The 18878-nt window shown below is 35.6% G+C and overlaps 3 protein-coding genes and 1 long non-coding RNA gene across 7 annotated transcripts in view; 2 read left to right on the top strand and 2 right to left on the bottom strand.

Moving 5' to 3' along the window:
- The window catches only part of LOC103149152 (serine/arginine repetitive matrix protein 2-like), a 31602-nt gene extending 30903 nt beyond the window's left edge, over nt 1-699 (bottom strand). For both annotated transcript variants that reach the window (XM_016679709.1, XM_016679710.1), the window contains exon 1: nt 525-699. In XM_016679709.1, the coding sequence (XP_016535195.1) occupies nt 525-664 (140 nt within the window). In that variant the 5' untranslated portion in view covers nt 665-699. The remainder of the gene's footprint in view (nt 1-524) is intronic.
- LOC107838183 (uncharacterized) overlaps nt 1-1871 on the top strand; it is a 13204-nt gene extending 11333 nt beyond the window's left edge. Inside the window, exon 3 of the long non-coding RNA XR_001664231.1 lies at nt 1857-1871. This is a non-coding gene — a long non-coding RNA (uncharacterized LOC107838183). The remainder of the gene's footprint in view (nt 1-1856) is intronic.
- A 552-nt stretch (nt 1872-2423) lies between these two features.
- Nucleotides 2424-12416, bottom strand: LOC103149154 (type I phosphatidylinositol 4,5-bisphosphate 4-phosphatase-B-like). The gene is made up of 7 exons (XM_007568176.2): nt 12109-12416; nt 8786-8967; nt 8166-8272; nt 6994-7105; nt 6859-6911; nt 6649-6739; nt 2424-5112 (listed from the first exon to the last, which is right to left on the bottom strand). The coding sequence occupies exons 1-7, from the start codon at nt 12200-12202 to the stop codon at nt 4969-4971; spliced, it is 783 nt and encodes a 260-aa protein (XP_007568238.1). The 5' UTR covers nt 12203-12416; the 3' UTR covers nt 2424-4968.
- Nucleotides 12417-14150: 1734 nt separating this feature from the next.
- The window catches only part of LOC103149155 (uncharacterized), a 40549-nt gene continuing 35821 nt past the window's right edge, over nt 14151-18878 (top strand). For 2 of the 3 annotated variants that reach the window (XM_007568178.2, XM_016679707.1), the window contains exons 1-2: nt 14151-14409; nt 16708-18779. In XM_007568178.2, the coding sequence (XP_007568240.1) occupies nt 16893-18779 (1887 nt within the window). In that variant the 5' untranslated portion in view covers nt 14151-14409; nt 16708-16892. The remainder of the gene's footprint in view (nt 14410-16707; nt 18780-18878) is intronic. The other variant, XM_016679706.1, reaches the window with a different exon arrangement.

Here is an 18878-nt window from a genome sequence, read left to right on the forward strand (position 1 = left end):
TGGATGGATGGATGGATGGATGGATGGATGGATGGATGGAGGGATGGATAAACAGATGGATGGATGGATGGATGGATGGATGGATAGACAGATGGATGCATGAATAATAAACGGTTTTAATGTTGTAATAAAACTAGAACATCTAACAAACTGAACTGATTCTTTAGGTTTTTCGGTTCCAAACAGGAAACAGTTTTCATGGATTAATTGAATAAACAATCAGGCGACTCAGAAACTTAAAACTGAAGTTCTGCTCTATAACAACACGATTAATGTTCATTTTATTCTTCAGATCATTTTAATGAAGGCAGACGTAAACTATGCTGCTATGCGTTAGCAACATTAGCAACATGTTTTATTCAGGAAATGATCAAATCTAATTTTCAGCTCGTTCTGTTGCAGCATTTCTATTTTATTATTAACACTTTAGTATTTCTCAGTTTACCTGTTCCTTAAATCATGACAGCAGCAGTAATCTACTTAGTAAAACAGTCATTCTAGCAGGAAGATGCTTCATCTCTCACCTTTGTGGATGATTGCTGACATTGCCGTTGGTTGAGGCAACGTTGGCGTTTCCTGCGTTGAAGCTCAGGATTTTCTTCCTGCTAATGTTTGAAGTTTTTCTCTCCTGCGGAGATCCGACTGCCTTCTTTTCCTCCAACATATCCAAAAACAGCCAGGAACATTTACCCGAACCAGGAATACGCAAACTCTCTGAGCGTCAACTGATTTCTGCAACTAGCACCAACAATCTCTAGTTTTCTTTCAGCCAAAGCAGAGATTTCCCTTTCAGCTCCAGCAATCCCACAATAATTCAGGAAAACAAGGAAATTTCCGTTAGTACAAAGTTAATCTGTGCATCGGTTTAGTCTTTAAATCCCAGATTTAGTCCAAAACAAATCGAGGGAGTCAGACCTTCAGAGCGGTCCGAGTCACAAGAAGCAACTGGGAAAAGCGCGCTATACTGGAGTCATCCCAGTGAGGCAGCAGCTGGATGGGGGAGGAGAGTTAGGAGGGGGAGCGGGATGGAAACCAAACGAGAACCAAACGAGAGTTCACCAACGCCAGATTTAACAAGACTAATTAAAGAACTGAGATTGATGAGTGGCATGGTGTATTAGGGCCATAACAGAAAATAAAACTTTTAAAAATCTTGGAAATTTTGTAGAAAAACTAAGAAATTTTGAGAAAAAAAAGGAGAAATTTTGTCAATTCAAAGTAAAAAAATTTCGACATTTACTGAGTTTTCAAAATTTTCTGGGATTAATCTAAAAAATTTTGTAGTAAATGTTTGACTTTTGAAACTCAAAAATTATGTTTTTTTTTCTCAAAAATGCCTGAGATTAATTTAAAGATTTTATTTTTTCTTAGCAAATGTTTGACTTTAACAGAAAATTTGCAAAAGTCAAAAAATTCAGACTTTTGAAAATCAAAATTTTTTACAGTTTTTCTCAAACATTGATCTCAAAATCTCCCAGTTTGTTCTAGCAAATCTTCAACTTTTCAAAATCTGAAATTTTTAAAAGTTTTTTTTTTCTAGAAATTGTCTGAGATTAAGCTCTAAATTTGTTTAGGGGTATTTTTTAGTGGAAATTTACTTTTTAAATTTTTTTTTAACAATCTTGTGGCCCCAGTGCTTACAAAACCCCGCAGCCATGTTTTGGCGATAAATTAATGATTTTTGTGTCTGGAAAATTACCCGTTTCCAAAACCTGCCGTTAAAAGTAACGTGTCGTTACCTAGCAACCCCACAGAAGGCCAGACCGTTACCTAGCAACTCAATAGAGCTTCAGGACGTTACGTGGTCAGTGTTTTTCCAAGAGCCTCTGGAATAAAATAATGAAATTAAAAAACAGAAAACAAACAAACGGAGCAATATTATAAATATGAAGTGGAGCTGCAGGTAGCAGCTTATTTCTTCCTCGCTGCTGACCTCTTGTGGTTACAAGAAGTAAAACTCTGATGTTTATGGTTTTTGCCTTTTTATTTATGGTAAGACGATATAGTAAATATAACCTCCTGCATGTAATTTTGCTACAATTGGTCTGAAATTAATGATTTGATCATATTTGGAGCTTTCGTGTCTCAATTTAAATTCAGTTTGCATAAACTCATTTCTTCTCCTCATATTAAAACCTGGCAGGCAAATGAGATACCAGCTATATGGTAATACTGTGTTAAATTTACGTATTAAACGTATTAAAAAAACTATACAAAGTACTTGAAAAAGTCAATAACTTGTGAGTTTTCTTCAAGGTCATAAAAAGTCAAACATTTAAAATAATCTTACTTTTAGGCCTCATTTTCCATACAATATCTTAAATAAAATTTATATACTAAATTTATTCTTCTAATTTTTCTTTCAGAAATATATTCTTTCTGGTTTAAAAAAAAAATTTAAAAAATGACATTGAGCCAAGGACTTTGTTAAAGGTATTACTTTGTTTCACGATGTACAAAATAAAGCATCCATCCACCAAAAATACAGTGAGAACCAGACAGTAGAACTTCAGTACAATGTAGTGCAACGTCACAGTCAGCAGGTACATACATTAATCAAACACAAGGGGGCAGCAGAACCTCCTGAAATATTTACATTTCCACAGACATTAGCACTTATTTCCACACATTAGATTTAATCAGAGTTTCCTTTCAAGATCTGACAGGTTTGATTTTTATGGATAAACAAACAAACAAACAAAAAAACTACAAATAAATCAAATATGTTCAAAAATCCCTGTATGAGATTAATCTGGTACTAACATGCTAATAAACATGAAGTTATAATTAACTTAAAGATTCCCAAAATCATTCACCTATAAACTATCCTTCCTATTTACACATTAAATAAACTGAATTAAGACAATTTTTACACTAAACTGAGCAAAGGCCTTTCATTGGTAACAAAACGAGATCTTACTTTATTCCTTCTAATCTGCGAATAAATCAATTTAAATGGTTACATAAAGTAAACAATGCCGCTGACGTGAAACGCGTTTCTTCAAATGCTTCATATTTTAAATTTTCTGTCCATTTAGGCTTCATGAGGTAAAACATTCTTGGCATCTTCTTGTTTTTGAAGAAACTATAAATCACTAAAACCTTCATCTATCACTTCAAGTTTGACTATTTCTTTAAAGAAATCAACTCATCTTCTTTATACAACTTCAGATGTTTTTCATTTTCAGCCCCAGTGCTAGACCTGAACTCTGTACTGGACAATAAAAACACATTAATATCCCGTTAGTGGGGTCGATTTAAGCTTCGATTTTAGAGCCGTTTCTATGCCAACTGGTTTCTGTAAGAGCATTTATACTTTAAATTAACTCCCTGCAAAAAGTACAGCACAAAAACATCAACTTATCATCAATATGTTTCCATCAGGAGACAAAAGTTTGTATTCGTGTTGGCATCAAATAAACTCATGATCATGACGGGTTGTTATGTCCAAACATGACAGTTCAGCAAAACATCAGTTAGTTCCTGTTTTCATTTCATTTTTCCTAATATTTTCTAATAATCTGGCAGAACAAAAATGCTGATTCATCCAGAACAGAGGAATATTTCTACTTCTACTAGTCTGGGCCACAAAGCAGACTCAACAGGTTTAAAGTATCTTCAGGTGAACTGAGTTAATTAACACGAACAGCTGAGATTTGAGAAGATTTGACCATCTTTTATTTTCACTTGGAGTTGGGATTAGATCCCAAATGAGTTAATGTTAAAAAGAGATAATCCTGATATGAAACAATGTGAAACTGATCAACTTCATGATCAATTTCTCCCTAAATCTCATGTAGATTTGATATTTGATGTTATTTTAATGGATTAATTTGCTTAAAGGAGGGTTTAAATATTCTTTTAAGATGATTAAGATGAAACCTGCCAGAAGTGCAGTTATCCAGCGTTAATTTGTCTTAAAAATGCTTCAGAAAATAAAGAATGCCCTTAAAGCTGCAGGAACTTATTTAAAATTATGTTTTTACATATTTGTTAAAACTGTCTCCATGTTTAATATGAGACAGATAATCTGTGAAAAGATAGTTCTACCATTGCGTCTGAAGAAATACACCAAGACAAAAAAACGCAGTCAGAGTCAGGAGGAGGGTCTTAGCGCTGTCAATCAACTAGTAAAAGAGCTGCTAAATGTTCTAATGGTGGAAAAACAACTTCCTGTTACAGGAAAATGTTTATCCACCGTCATCAGTGGCCCTCAGCATTCACAACAGGCTATGCTAGCTGTGGCGTAGCAGAGAGCAAACAGGAGAAGAGCAGCGCCACACAGAGGGTGATTGACAGCACTGACAGTTTCAACAAATATATATAAAAAAATATTTTTTATAAGTTACACACTGCAGGTTTAAAATGAAACTACAAACATTATATGTTACATTACATGTAAAACTGTTACAAATCCAACAGAATAGTTTTCATAGAGAAAGTTTGTGATTCTAAGACATAGTGAGGTAAATACTGATTTGTGTAAATAAACGCTCTTCTTACAATGTGATCCTGGAGAATTAAACATAAACCTGATGAGAAGTTTTTGATTACATTTGAGAAACCAAAAAGTTAGTTTGTGTTTTCAGTGAACTAGCTCACATAAAACAGCTTTAAGACGCCTGAAGTTACTTTACTACGATGCTGATCCTGCTTTGTAGTTCAGATTCCTTTCATTTATTTAATTTAATACTTTTTAAACCTGATGATGGCAGTAAAATAGAAAATGCTCAACAAGATCTCAGTGTTGTTTTTGGACAACTAGCAGCTTTTATTTCTTTAATCCCAGTATAGCACAAGAAAGATACTTTTAATTACTCTAAATTCAGTTAGTTTTCCCTTCCTGTGTCATTTCACGGTTACCACACCGACTCTCGGATCGTTTACCACTTGTCTTGTGTGCTCCTGCTCATGTACTTGATCTGCGACAGGAACCGACTTCCCTCTTTCAGTTCCTGAACGGTCTGTCTATGTGATGTTGGATATGGGGTCGCTGATCTTAAAACACCTCCAGTACATGGCTCTTATCAAGGTAAAAAGAGCTAACACGATCAGCAGCACCCACGACACGTAGATGCCCTTTGAGTGCTGCGCCGGCTTCCACGTACCAACCTGAACACAAACACACACATATTTGTTCAAGTCTTTCAGCTTCACACACATAAGAGTTTTCTGAAGCTGTCTTGACTTTGAGGTACTTCCCAGAGGGAATCTGTTCCTACAAACAAGATCTTTAGTTGTTTTTCAGCATATAATGTAACTTAAATATAGCACATTAAGATCGCAATTGACTGGTGGCATCCAAAAGTTTACATTTTAGCTCATGATAGCATATAAACTGTAGTTGAGTACTTAGTTCTTCATGCTAACACAGTTATTTTAGCTATTGTTAGCTTATAACTTGTTGGTAAGTACTTAGCACATAATGCTAAAGTCAATATTTTAGCTCAGAATAGCATATAATCTATTGCTAAGTGATTAGTTGATCATGCCAAAATCACCATTTTAACTACTGTTAGCATTTTAGCTCACAATAGAACATAACCTCTTGCTAAGTACTTGGTTCATGATGCTAGCATTAGCATTTTAGCTCATGAAAGCATGTAACTCGTTTAAATGAAATCATCGGTCTAATATGCATCAACTTAAATACGCCTTAGCTTAGTTAGTCATGCTAACATTACCAGTTTAACTATTATCATTTTTAGCTCACAATACAATATACCTTGTTGCTAAGTTATATTAGCATCAAGCTACTTTTAGCTTTTTAGCTCGTGATCACATAACTTTTTGCTAAGTACTTAATTCATCATGCCAACATTAGTATTTTAGCTCACAATAGTATTTAAGCTGTTGCTAGTTGATTAGTTGATCTGGCTAATAATATCGTTTTAGCTATTGTTAGGATTCTAGGTCCTGATAGCATATAACATGTTGCTAAGTATGTAGTCCATTATACAAATGTTAGGATTTTAGTGCATAACATCTAACTTGTTGCTAAGTTCTTTGTTTATCATACTAACATTACCATTTAGATATTGTTAGCATTTTAGCTCATATTAGCATATAACCTTTGCCAAATACAGTTAAACATACTTTAGCCTTTTTGCTGATGTTGCATATTAGAACAGTGATTTCACACATGTTGCCTTTAGCACACATAAATGTGCTAAAGGCAGAACACAGTTAATGTAAACTTCCTAGTATTAGCAAATGTGTATAAATGAGCATTTTAGCTAGCCAATTTCATTAGCATTTTGACCTAACGAGATTACATACTCAAAATTACTAAAGAAGATAACTTAAGTTAGCTAACACACTAGGTTGTGCATGTAGCTCACCTCTAATTAAATGATAGTCTGCCGTCACTGAATGGTTATTCATGTTAGCTAACATCATAGACCTTTAAACTGCAGCAGTTTGTAGAAGCTGTTACTTTATCTGAAACACGAGGCGAGTGTAGCCCGGACCAAAACATGTCCTGATTTTAACCAATAATTTTTATCTTATTAACCAAATAAGTTGTTTTGTTCTCTTCTGTAGGACAGTATGAATACATCAAATTAAGGAAATTCATAATGAGAACGATCAGAATGTCATTGTGTCATATGAATCAATCTAAACAGTTTAACACAGATAGAAACTCACCAAAAGTCCAGTGGTGGATGCTGCCAGAACAACAAAGAGCAGGAAACACAGCCAGCTCCTCCTCCTCGGGTACTGCTGCCCAACTGAAGAACTGGTTAATACATAAGGAAAAGCATTTTATTTTAATGCAAACCTGATCGGGTCACAAATCAAAGAGACAAATATATGGATCCGTCTCTCAAAGAAGCAAACAACTGCAGAAATGCTTACACTTTTCGGCAGTGTGGACATCGGGCCAAAGTCCGGTCTGAAATCTCTGTCCACTGGAAGAGTGGAATAAAAAGAAAGGAAAGATCAATGCCAGTGAAAATATATGTGCAGCCTGTTGCAGTATTTGCCGTTTACCAGGAATGTATTGGAGCAGTGTCCGCAGATGACCCTGAGCCCGACGGGTTGGCGCCGCGGTTCTGGACTGTCGCTGCCGATGTGGACTGGTCCCAGGTTGATGATGCGCTTACTGCCCAAAAAACAAAATAAAATAAAATAAAAAAAATCAGGAAACTGCTGACTTAAAATAACTCATAACATAATCCTCTAACATTTCTAAACAAAACTTCCACTCTGTTTTTTTAGTGTTTTCTTCTGTCTGTTTATATACAGTCATATTCATTTCTTTGGTTAGCTAAAAATGCTAAGCTATGCACATATGCTAATACTATGAAGAAGGTTTGCATTAGCTAAACCTGTTCTGTATGCTAATGGCAGCTAATAGAAAATAATTGGATTGAAATGCAACTTTAGCAAAAATGCATACATATAGTCATATTCATCATACTAGCATTAGCATTTCTGCTAAAGTTGCATTTTAGACCAATTATCCTCTATTAGCTGCAATTAGCACACAGAACACATTGAGTTAATTAATGTAAGTCTACTTCTTAGTATTAGGAAATGTTAGCATTTTTAGCTAACCAATCTTGTTAGCATTTTGAACAAATGAGATTACTAAAGACAGATTAAGTTGGCTAACTTGCTAGGTTTAGTCAGTATTCTATTGATAGCATTTTAGCTAATGTTATTAGCTATTTCAGTCCATGTCATCCAGTCTGTTAGCATATTGAATAGTTACTTTAAATCAAAACTGAAAACTCACCTGTTTAGTTGATTTTAAATCATAATAAATGGAACATTGACCAACAGATTTGATGTTTGATGATCTTTATGCTAACATTCGACAAAATGTAATGTTTTTAGGTTGTTTCACAATTACTGACTTTATGTCTTTTAACAAACTTCAATGAATTTGATTATTCAATAGATCAGAATATTAATAAAACTGCATTTTGTTTACGAAGTTAAACACTACATAGATTAATTACAAAAATTTATGTTCTCAAGCTTTATTTCTGTTAGTTATGGTGATTTTCTGCTTACAGGTGGGTTTAATGAAAACTGTGGACTTAATGAAAAGTATGTTTTCAAAAGATATTTCTAATTTGATAAATAAAAAGCCTTACTGGAACTCATATTCTAATTTATCTCACAGGACTGCAGTATTTGTTTTTTTCCAGTCTTACCAGTACGGCCGTGGACAGGCGATCTTTTGGGATGTGACTTTGCAGATCAGCAGACAGTTACACGGACAGCGGACGTACTTCTTTCCAATGGGAGCGTTCTTTATCGGCTACAAACAGAAAACAAAAGAAACTCTGAAACAAATTCAAAACTTTCAGATGAACTCTGTCTCCATATCTGACGAATACTGATGGTGAAATATTCTGATAAACATCCAGAACAGCAGGGGAGCCTGAACTTTTTGTCAAAGTATTTGAGGGTCAAGAAGAAGGAAAAAAAAACTAAAATCTAGCACATTTTTTTCTGTTAGGAAATAAGTGTTATTGATTGTAGATACAAAACTTAAGAATGATTTTTCATATTTGCTGTATTAAAAGAAACATATCTAGTCTTCAAATTCGAAACACTGAGTTCCTTTAAATCTAGACTAAAAACTCAAATGTTTAGAGTTTCTTTTGAAATATAATCACTGAAACATTAATCAACATATTCAATGTTTATTTGTTTGCTGGTTTTCTGAATTGCTGGCGTCTTCTTTACGATGTAAAGCTCTTCTAACTGCCTTGTTGCTGAAATGCGCTGCACAAATAAACTTGACTGACTGAGTCTTCCTCGTTCTTACCGTGGCTTCGTTGCAGATGCTGCACTTCACCACATGCTGATGCGTCTTTCCCTCCACAGAGATGGCCGTCTGGCAGACCCGACAGCTGATGACCGGGGCGCTGCTGCTGTCTGGGCTGCCCTGGGGCGAGTACGGGGGCGGAGCTTCACTGGGCGGCACATAGCTGGGGAACGGCACAATACCTGAGGATAGGAAGACGATGACAAGATCCGCACAAACAACAGAGACACCAATAGCAGCAGCTTACAGGGTTAAATACAGGCTTACATTAACGCTTTTTGTCGTATTGGGCCCAAAGTTGGGTAGTAACCAGTTACACTTACTCAATTACATTTGTTTGAGTTACTTTTAGGAAAAATTTTACTTTCAAGAGCACTTTTACTTGACTGTGCTTTTTATTCACCAGACACACACCTGCAGTTTTTCTTAAAGTTTCATACGTTTTTTTTTTTTCTTTTAAACTGATCTGGAAAAATGCCTGATTTTATTATCATCTTAATTATTTTCACTTTGGTCTTTAAAAATACCAAAATTTGCCACATACTTTTATATTTTGGTCCGTCTAATGATGCAGTTTTCAAATATTAATGTTCTGATCAGATACTCAGTATATGAGTAGACTTTTTGCCAAATACTTTTTTACTCTAACTCAAGTAATTTCTTGAACAGCTACTTTGTACTTGATTAAAACTGTGTTGAAGTACTGCTACTCTCACTTGAGTACGACTTTGAGCTACTCTACCCTCCTCTGCTTGAGCGACACGGCGTTGCAAAGAGTCGACTACCTGTGTGCGACTCTTTGCAAATCAAATAATTTACATAACCATCATTCAAATCAGACTGGAGCAAACCAAACTGAGTTTATTTAAGGAACATTGCAAACTATCTGAGGACAACATTTCATTTTATTCCACTGAAATATACATTATTTAAGCATATAATGTAACCCAAGTATAGCACATAAAACTTGAAATTGATAGCAGACACACTAACATTAGCATTTTAGCTCGAGATAGCATATAACCACTTGTTGAGTACTTACAACTCATCTTAGTTAAAATTACATAGTTAGCAAACATGCTAATGGCAGCACTGCTGCTAATGTTTCATTTTAGACCATAAGCTTCTATTTAAATAATAAATAGTTAATTTAAGATAGCTAATCTCATTTTAAATAATTTGTACTCAAAATTATTTTAGTAGTTAGTTTAAATTGGCTAACATTCAACCATTAGGCAACAAGCTAATGTTTTTTTTTAGGTAACTTTCTAGCATTAGCAAAAAATTATATCAGGAATTTACCCCACGGATCTCATTAACATTTTAACTAATGAGTTTACTTACTTAAGATTACTATAGTATACTATAACAAATAGTATACTATAGTAAACTATCTAGTTTAAGCTGGCCAACATACAAGAGTTAGACGATGAATGTCAGTAACATATTTTACTTACTAAAGATTACTACAGTAGATAGTTTGTTAGCTAACATAAAAGGGTTAGTTAACATGCTAATAGTAGCATTTTAGCTACATTTCTACAGTTGGATAATGTGCAAAATATTAGCATTTTAGCTAACCTTCTAGCAAATCTGGATATACATTAGTATTTAGGTAACTTTCCAGCATTAGAAAATGTAAATATATTTAAGCATTTCAGTCCACCAATGTCATCAACATGTTGAACTAATGAGTTTAAATATTTAAGATGATAGATTGTTCAATTTAGCCAACATGAAAGCGTTAGTCAACATGCTAATGGTACGATTTTAGCTATCTTTCTAGTGTTATCAAATGTGCATATATATTAGGATTTTAGCTAACTTTCTGGTGTTGGCTGATGTGATAAATACTAGCATTTTAAACTTATGTGGGCTTTTTCCCCCCCACAAATTTTGCTTTATTTACTCTGGTTTGTCTTATAAAAGGTTCACTCTGTCTCCACAGTAAAAAAGTGTTTAGACGTTTATTTATACTAAAATTGCCGTGCGGTTAGTACGAAAACATTTTTTTTATTATTTATTGTTCTAAACAGTTTCTTTTGTATTTGCCCTTTTTCTCTAGAATTTTCTTTTCTGCAAATGTCCCAGCAAACATTAACATCTAGAATGAGTTCACAAACACACAGCTTTAATGGTGTTCAGGATTCAGGTCAGTAAACAATGACAACCTCACCATCACCATTTTCTTTTCTTATCTTTCACTCAGTTGTATATTTTACAACATGAATATCTGTATCAGTAACCAGGAGAGTCAGCAAGGCTGCCCAAACAACCGAGAGTGAAAGAGGAAATAAAAACACTGAAGTAAGTTTATATACATCAGGAACTAAATAATATACAAAGAAAGCTACAGCTTCTGAGTATACAAACAGTTATATCGGCATAGTTTTATATTTACTTTTATTATAACCTCATTTTGTAGTTTAAAGCAGAATATAGGACAAAGATCAACTGATTATTTGGCAGTTTTTATGCAGTTGTAAAGAATAATTAACTTTTTCCCATTTTGCTCTATATACAGCAATAATTAGACCATAACAAACTGATATTAACTGATTAATTAGTCCGGTTTGATGCAGTGCATTGCTTAACAAATATGTCGTTTGCAATTTGCCGAATGTTGCTCCAACATCATGACATTTCTTGTTTTGTCTGACTGGAAATCAGAGGCATTTGTCTTCCTTGTAAGCCAGTCAGTCAGATGACTTCCAGTAGACAGCAATAGGCTTTGTTACCCTTTGCTCCACAAAGCTGGAGAAAAATGTGGTTCACACAGGAACAGTGCTAGTGGTTTTAAAACTGGAAGTTTTTAAAATTACGGTATTCCTGGTTCCCATTATCAGATTATTTTCATTCATTTCACAAGATACTGTGAGAGGAAACGGTAACTAGTGAGAGTTTCACATTTTAACAGCTTCAGATGACTGCAAAAGTAGAAAATAAATAAAATATGGACTTTAATTTGGGAACATGTCTCCATGTAAAAAAAAACTGAATATAAAATATATGAACTTATTAGCTAATTTATAAACATCTGAAGGTAATTTTACAAACCTAATATTATTTCTTGCCTCTGTCACTTCACATACATGAATGCCAAGTTATTTTACACATGTGAAACATGTCCTAGGTGTGTCTTAATTTCCCAATCGACGTCTTCCACTGTAATCCAAACTCAAAGCTAAAACGGCTAAGCTTGTTTACATTAAAACATTTCCAGGGTTAAACACAAATGTAAATGTTTTACTTATTCTAGACTAAGTTAGTTAGCATGTATTAATGTGGTTTAAGTGGCTAACAGAAAACAAATGTGTACGTACTCTGTGGATATCCACCGGAGCTTCTCTGCGGGAAGAAGCCGTTGGTCGCGTACTGCTGCTCGGGCAGCAGCGGTGACCGCTCCTCGTCCGCCATGGCTGACCGCCCCGGACCCAAGTCTTTCAGCGCACCCGCTGGAAAGATCTCTGGAGCGGCGGGTACTCCTCTGGACCTCGATAAAGATTCCCAGGGGGTTGGAAGTTAAATCACTCCAAAGGTTTGCGTTCACATGACACGGCGAAAATCACCCACTGAATGCGGAAACGACTCTACAAAAACATTCGTCACATGACAGCGGTTTGAGTCACGGTTGTGATGGACACAGGGCTCAGCCAATGAAAACGCTCGCTGCGTGAAAGTGGGTGGGTCTAAGAACGTCCGACTTTTGTGGCGTTCAATTTGTACTTGGAAGTCGGATTTTTTATTTTACACGGCAGATAAATTAACAGAAACAATAATCTCCACGAAGACGGGGGTTTCTCTTCATCTCTGACCTCAGTTAATAATATGAATACTTTTTCTAATGATTTGTTTAAACATCTGTTGGTTTAGCATAGTCAAATTAAATGAAAGCGTAGCATATTACTGTATAAAATGTAGTAATGAATATATCCCAGGTAAATGAAATGCAGCAGATCATGTTGCTTGATTTACACGGATTTATTTGAGAACGATACACTATTATTGATAATTTTGAGACATCTATTTTTATTTCTAACAAGCTTAGGTCAGAACAAGATTTTTATGATATTTTGAGCAACAATAATTATTTGTAAAATTATTTTAGTTCACGGTAACGCAATATTAACACAATTATTAAAAATGAAATGTTTCCCATAAAATGATTTAATTTCGAATGTTTAATACCTTAGAAGTAATTATTTTTTCTGCTTCCACGTATTACCAGTTCCAAAAATTAAATGAAAGGCATGTTTAATACCTTGTTAAATTATTTTTCAGATAAATGGATTTTGATAGATTAAAACAAGTTCAGTTATTTCTATTTGCATGGTTCGTTATTTTTCTCTTTTCTTTCGATTTTTCTACCAATAACTGGATAACAAAAATCTTCGGTCTGGTGCTTTGGTCTTAACAACCCCCAGTTTTGCTTACAGAGACTTCAGTGTCCATCTTATTTCTTGCTTCTGTTGTTTTGTTTATTTATTTCGGATAATTAAAATTATCAAAAATGATCCAAAAATAAATAATTTTAATAATTTATTTTCAGTGTTAGATGTTAATTAGAAATTAAAGTTTGTTTTTTGAGAACATGTTCTTGCAACAAACTTATTGCAAGAACATGTAACAATAATGCTACTTTGCACAAATGGTGTCAAATGGTGTCGTTTCTTGAAAATAGTGTCAAAACGACATTATTATCGTTTATCTTGATAACTTCTGAGATAATTTATCGTCCAGCAAAATTTGTTATTGTGATATTAATACTTGAAACCGGTAATAATCATCCAATATCTATCTGTTGTTGTTTTTTTCATTTTACATTAGAGTTGGGGTCTCTCTGTCATCTAAAAAATACAATATCACAAATGCAGTGTTTCCATTAAATAAGAAACGCAATTAAAATCACATATAAATAAGTTTGTTTATGCGATAAGTAATTTTTAAAAAAAAACATGCTTTCCATTATCCTCCTACCATTTCCTGTCGTCTTCCATTCGTAACATGATCACATGACTCGTGTGATGAGAAACGTGTTTCCTTTGCGAAAACACGTTTTTCGATACGGCCGAAAAACCACCTCAACTCAGCGCAAAATCTTTTTAGCGAAAAAGTTCTACGACATAATTGGAATACCGTGAACTCGTGTGTGACGTCACGCCTAGTTCCGAATTTCCTCTCCCGAGGTAAATGGACCGCATCAACAGCATTCTGGTTTTTCCCGCGCGCCGAACTCGGATGTGACATCATACGAACAATGATGTGAGAAAAAATGGAATGTAGCCGAAAATACAAAAAAAAAAGAAAAGAAAGAATTCCCCGAATAACAGCGTTTTTATTTTTAAAACACATAAACAGACATATTAAGATAATGTTTGGCGATATATGAATCTCTGAAGTACTCAGACTTCTAGTTAAGCGAACATTTCTATTTATGTGCGAAATTAAATGGTGCCGTTCACTCCTCCATCCAAGTGAGGGCAGTAGGGTCGCATCGTCATCCACTCAGAATTAACCGGAGAAGAAGAAGAATAGAGAGCGCAGCGCTCAAAGCAACATCACGCCTCCTGAATGCAGCGTCTCCATGCTTCTCTCCACGTGAGTTAAAACCCTGCAAACAAAAGGTAAAAAGCTGCAAGACGTTGTACTAAAAATGCTTCTTTGCACTTCATAAAGGTTATGCACGAATATATTGACATGCCATTGGTTTTTACTGTCGTTAAAGCAATCATGTACGCCAGTGATTGAGTTTTTTCTGGAAAGAATCCTCGAAGTTTGTGAAAAGTTTCCTTTTTTCTCCTGCAAACAGCAGTCGACAGAAATGTTCAGTGATTTTCCTGCTTACTTACTTGCTTTTTGTGGGTTTTTGTCCCCCTTTGGAGACATTTTCCCCCCCATATTCACCTCTACAGGGAACCTCAAGTTTTTCTCCAGTTTAAAAAGTGGCTGAAAATTCACATTTTGTCGAAAAGTATTGGTTATAAATAACAACGGAAACTTCTGATAAAGGACATTTGGTGAAAAACAAAGGAGTGTTAATGTGCATAAGTTTTATTTGCATGAAAAGCTTTAGATGCAAGAAAAATCTAATGTATCTAAATCCATGTAAACACAGAAACTTTGAGGAGGATTTAAATTTTTTATTGCATTTAAGAGTGATATAAAAATTCAGCAACCGAGTTGAACCGAGTTGCGAATTAGAGTATTTTTAGGATGAGATTCACACAGTATGATAAAATCGAATAAAAATTTCAGCGTGTTTACACAAACATTAAACGACATTATGATTATTAGTTATTCTCCCTGCTGCAAAACTGAGGCCATCTTCACTGCCGTTTTATTAACGCAAGAAGAGCACAGGTGATTGTTGTGGAGAATTATAACGTTTTCGCAGCTGTGGACTTTTTAGAGAAACAAAAGGCTAACAAGCTGTTAAATAGTTAGGCTATCTGCTCAGGTAGCTTCCCTGCAGTCTTCTTCACTTACATGTGATCATTGCTTGCAAAATTTTATTTTTAATGCAATATTACCTTTAAAAAAAAGAGCATGTTGGAGCTTTTTGAGTGTGTACATCATTACTTTCTGTGTTTTAGACGTTAGAAAAATGTCCAAATAGCCGAATTTGTGTTTCTTGGGAAAAGGTTGGACACTTCCTGTTAGCCTGTTGACCTACTGTGTGCAGCAAAATGTTGGTAGGATGGTGCTGTTTGGAGAAAAAATGGAGAAAACTTTGGTCTCACCAATCCTTACTTTGGATTTTCAGTAAAAATAATTAACAGTAGGCAAAGTATGATGTGAAATTTGAGTGATTTTGAAACCATAATTTGTTATATTTTTACTCTGATAACCAACATATGTCTTGCACATAACTATAACACTCTGAATATGTTGTCTGAATTTAAAAAAGACTTATCCCAGATTCGACCTGTAAATTTAACCAAAGGCTCGCAGCAGGGACAGTAAATCTCCCACTGAGAATCAGAGGCCCTCTTGTCTTTGTGACTTCAGTCACTGTTGAGTAATAACTTCTGAGTCCAACTTCTCTCTTATCTGATGGTCCCTGCCTACATTGTTAGCAAACCTGATTTACAGCTTTGTTTTCTGAAAAGGCTAAAAGGATGTGGAATGTAGTGGAAATGGTCAAAAGTAAAAAAAAAAAATGAGTGCATGTTTATTGTAAAATAAACGAGATTATATGCCAAGTGTTGAGCCTTAAAAGGGATTGAAAAATAAACATAAAAATATCAAGTTAAGTGGAAATTTTGGTATTTTTTTTAGGATGAATATTATTATAATTCATATAATTCGCAAAAATAATAAAATCAGGCAAAATAAAAATTTTCCAAAACAAATTCTTTCAGTGAAAAATCTGTGAATTTTTGGTTAAACCATGTTTGTTTTTCATTCAGTTGGTAGAAAGTCAGGTAAAAGTAGCGATACTTCATAATAAAATTACTCAATTAAAAGTACATCATAGTGAAAATACTCCTAAAACTACTTTTTTTCTCAGAAAAGTTACTGAAGTAAATGTAATTGAGTAAATGTAACTAGTTGATGCCCAACTCTGCCTGTGAGAGGTTTGACTGACAGACCAGCAGGTCATGTCTGTATGTTTGCAGTTAACAGTTAACAATATTCACCCCACTGTAACCAGCTAAACAACTTTCTTCCTACATTTAGCAACATTTCAGACAAAAAAAATGGTATTGGCCAAAAATGTACAGGTCAGGCTTTTTAAAGATCGGTAATCGTGATCAGCAAGAAAACTGCAACTGGTACATCTCTAGTTTATACCTTTTTCTTAATAAAATGTATTTTAATAGAATGTATCTATATGAGTTTCGTATTCTGATTAATTTAACCAGTTTCTGCACTTGTTTCTTTTCAGTGACCTACTGTTTTTTTGTTTTTGCTGTCTTCAGTTTGTCTTGCCTGCTGAAGGTAAAGTGAAGCACTGCTTCATGGGCCTAAACAGGCTTTTCCAAGGATTTCGAGGACAGACTGCAGCCTGCACTGGCTGTTAAACAACATTGTTCTTGTTGGTGATTGACAGCAGAACTACCTCACCACATGTCTCCTTAAACCTCTGAGAAACATCACCTTCCTTATGTCTTATCTCATGTACGACCCCGTATCCCCTGGGACACAGAATGCCTCCCAGGGGCAAAATGGACTCTTGAGTGTGAAAACTGAGAGAGATTCTTGGAGAACACCACCAAATGATGGACCTGAATCCAGCTTTACCTTCCCTGGAGCATCTCCTGGGATTCCTACCTCGTCTACGGAAAGAGAAATGAAGCCATTCCCTTTGCCAGTTAGCAACTACAGGCCTGAAAACTATCTAACAACTTCGCAAAGTACCTTCAACATTCCCCACAAAGAGGAGATCAAACACCAACCTATAGATCAGTGTGGTTTCTTCACCATCACCCAAAAAGAAACCTTATCCATTTCAGCCCCAAAGATGTCAACCTTCTCGACTTCATATGGGCATCAACTCTCAAGCACCAGCTATAGCTCCTACAACTGGTTGCCAGACCACAATGGTACGACCGAAGTTTTCTCGAAATTGGCATCAAATGCGTCTGTTTATGCCACTCGAGCAGAAGATCAAAGAGTTTCTTCTCAACCCAGTTACTTTGACTGTAATCCACAATTGGCTGGGAACATCTTAGAAAATTACGGACTGGAGAAAGCTGACCTGGACGAACTTCTGAATTACTCTGAAGAGCAGACTACTGCCGAGAACTTGCCCTACCTCTTAGAAAGCATTCGCATGAAAAAGGCCACAAGGACTGCACCTGGAGTTCAGTCCAACTCTGACTCTACGACTCGACCCACTGCAAGCCCAACAGGAGTAGATGCAGCTAGTTTTGGAAAGCCAGGAATACTGGAGGACAAAATGTCTTCGTCTACTCTTCTTCACCCAGTGAAAATGATTAAAAATGAGCAAGATGCTGCTGGTTATGCAGAGGTACATGCTGCGATTGGTAGAAACATTCAGAGGAACCCTTTGTTGATGGATAATTTTCAAACCAGCAGTACAGAGGAGCCATTCGCAACTTTAACTAAAATAAAAAGTGGTGATTTGGGTTCTTCAGGTGACCAGAAAGAGTCTCTTGTTGCTGTGAATCCTCCAAGTATCAATCAGACTAGACTGCTTCAAGCTCAACCGAACCAGGCGAGTGGATTGACCCGATCCATTGGTTTTGAACAAACAGGAACGCCCAACGATAAGCCAAAAATTATTATTAAACCAGTTAAACTGTTTGACTGGGCATATACTGGAAAATCTATTACAGATGTTGAGAATACGTCTGTCAAGAATATTCACAATGCAGCTTGGGTTGGTGTAAAGGACGGCAAACAAGCACCACAGCTAAGCTTTGCAGAGTTAAAGAACAGCAGTTTGGTTTCTTCATATGACCAGAAAGTATCTGCTGCCGATTTGAACCAACTGAATGTTGTGGCCTTTCCAAAGAGGAATGCAGCTGGAAAACTGGAGACCCAACAAAACCATACGCCACAGTCGGTTCCCCAACATGAAACCAGAGATGCTACATCCAGTGGTGAAAGTAAAATTCAAGGGCAAGGATCAAATATTGCAGACTCAACGATGAATCTGCAAATGCTACAGAAAACAAATATTCAGAAAATTTTGCAGATTCTGAAGGATTTGCAGCCTGATGTGTCTTCTGCCGCAAAACCAGATTCTCAATCATCTTTCATTCCCAAAATGCCACACATCTCGGATGCCGTTCCATCTTCAACAGTTGTATCCAAGAACCCTGCATCTAGTGTTTCTCAGTCTCAGCCAATCATTAAAACAAATGACACTGCTCATGTGCCACCTTCTAAGCCTCCACCTCCAGCCAAGGCTGGGTCCTCGAAGGATCTGCCGTCCCTTGGTGTGAGGCGTGATTATGCAGCAGTTATGCCAGGAAAATTTCCACACATCTGCTCTTTATGTAAGAAAGAATGTCCTCAACTAAAGGTAAGTGTGTTTTCTTTTCACTTCCTCTTTCATAATAGTGATTGCTTACTGCTAGCAACTTAATTATTTTAGTTATCTCTCATGCATTAAATTGAAACC

This window comes from Poecilia formosa, unplaced genomic scaffold, assembly GCF_000485575.1.
Source record: "Poecilia formosa unplaced genomic scaffold, Poecilia_formosa-5.1.2 Scaffold218, whole genome shotgun sequence".
Lineage (NCBI taxonomy): Eukaryota > Metazoa > Chordata > Actinopteri > Cyprinodontiformes > Poeciliidae > Poecilia > Poecilia formosa.

What these genes read in the sequence shown, in the direction of transcription:
- LOC103149154 (XM_007568176.2), bottom strand. Translation starts at nt 12,202, where the DNA reads ATGGCGGACGAGGAGCGGTCACCGCTGCTGCCCGAGCAGCAGTACGCG. An exon ending in GCATCTGCAACGAAGCCACG is followed by an intron (nt 8,273 to 8,785) that starts GTAAGAACGAGG and finishes TTCTGTTTGTAG; the next exon opens with CCGATAAAGAACGCTCCCAT. An exon ending in GCCTGTCCACGGCCGTACTG is followed by an intron (nt 7,106 to 8,165) that starts GTAAGACTGGAA and finishes TTTTTTGGGCAG; the next exon opens with TAAGCGCATCATCAACCTGG.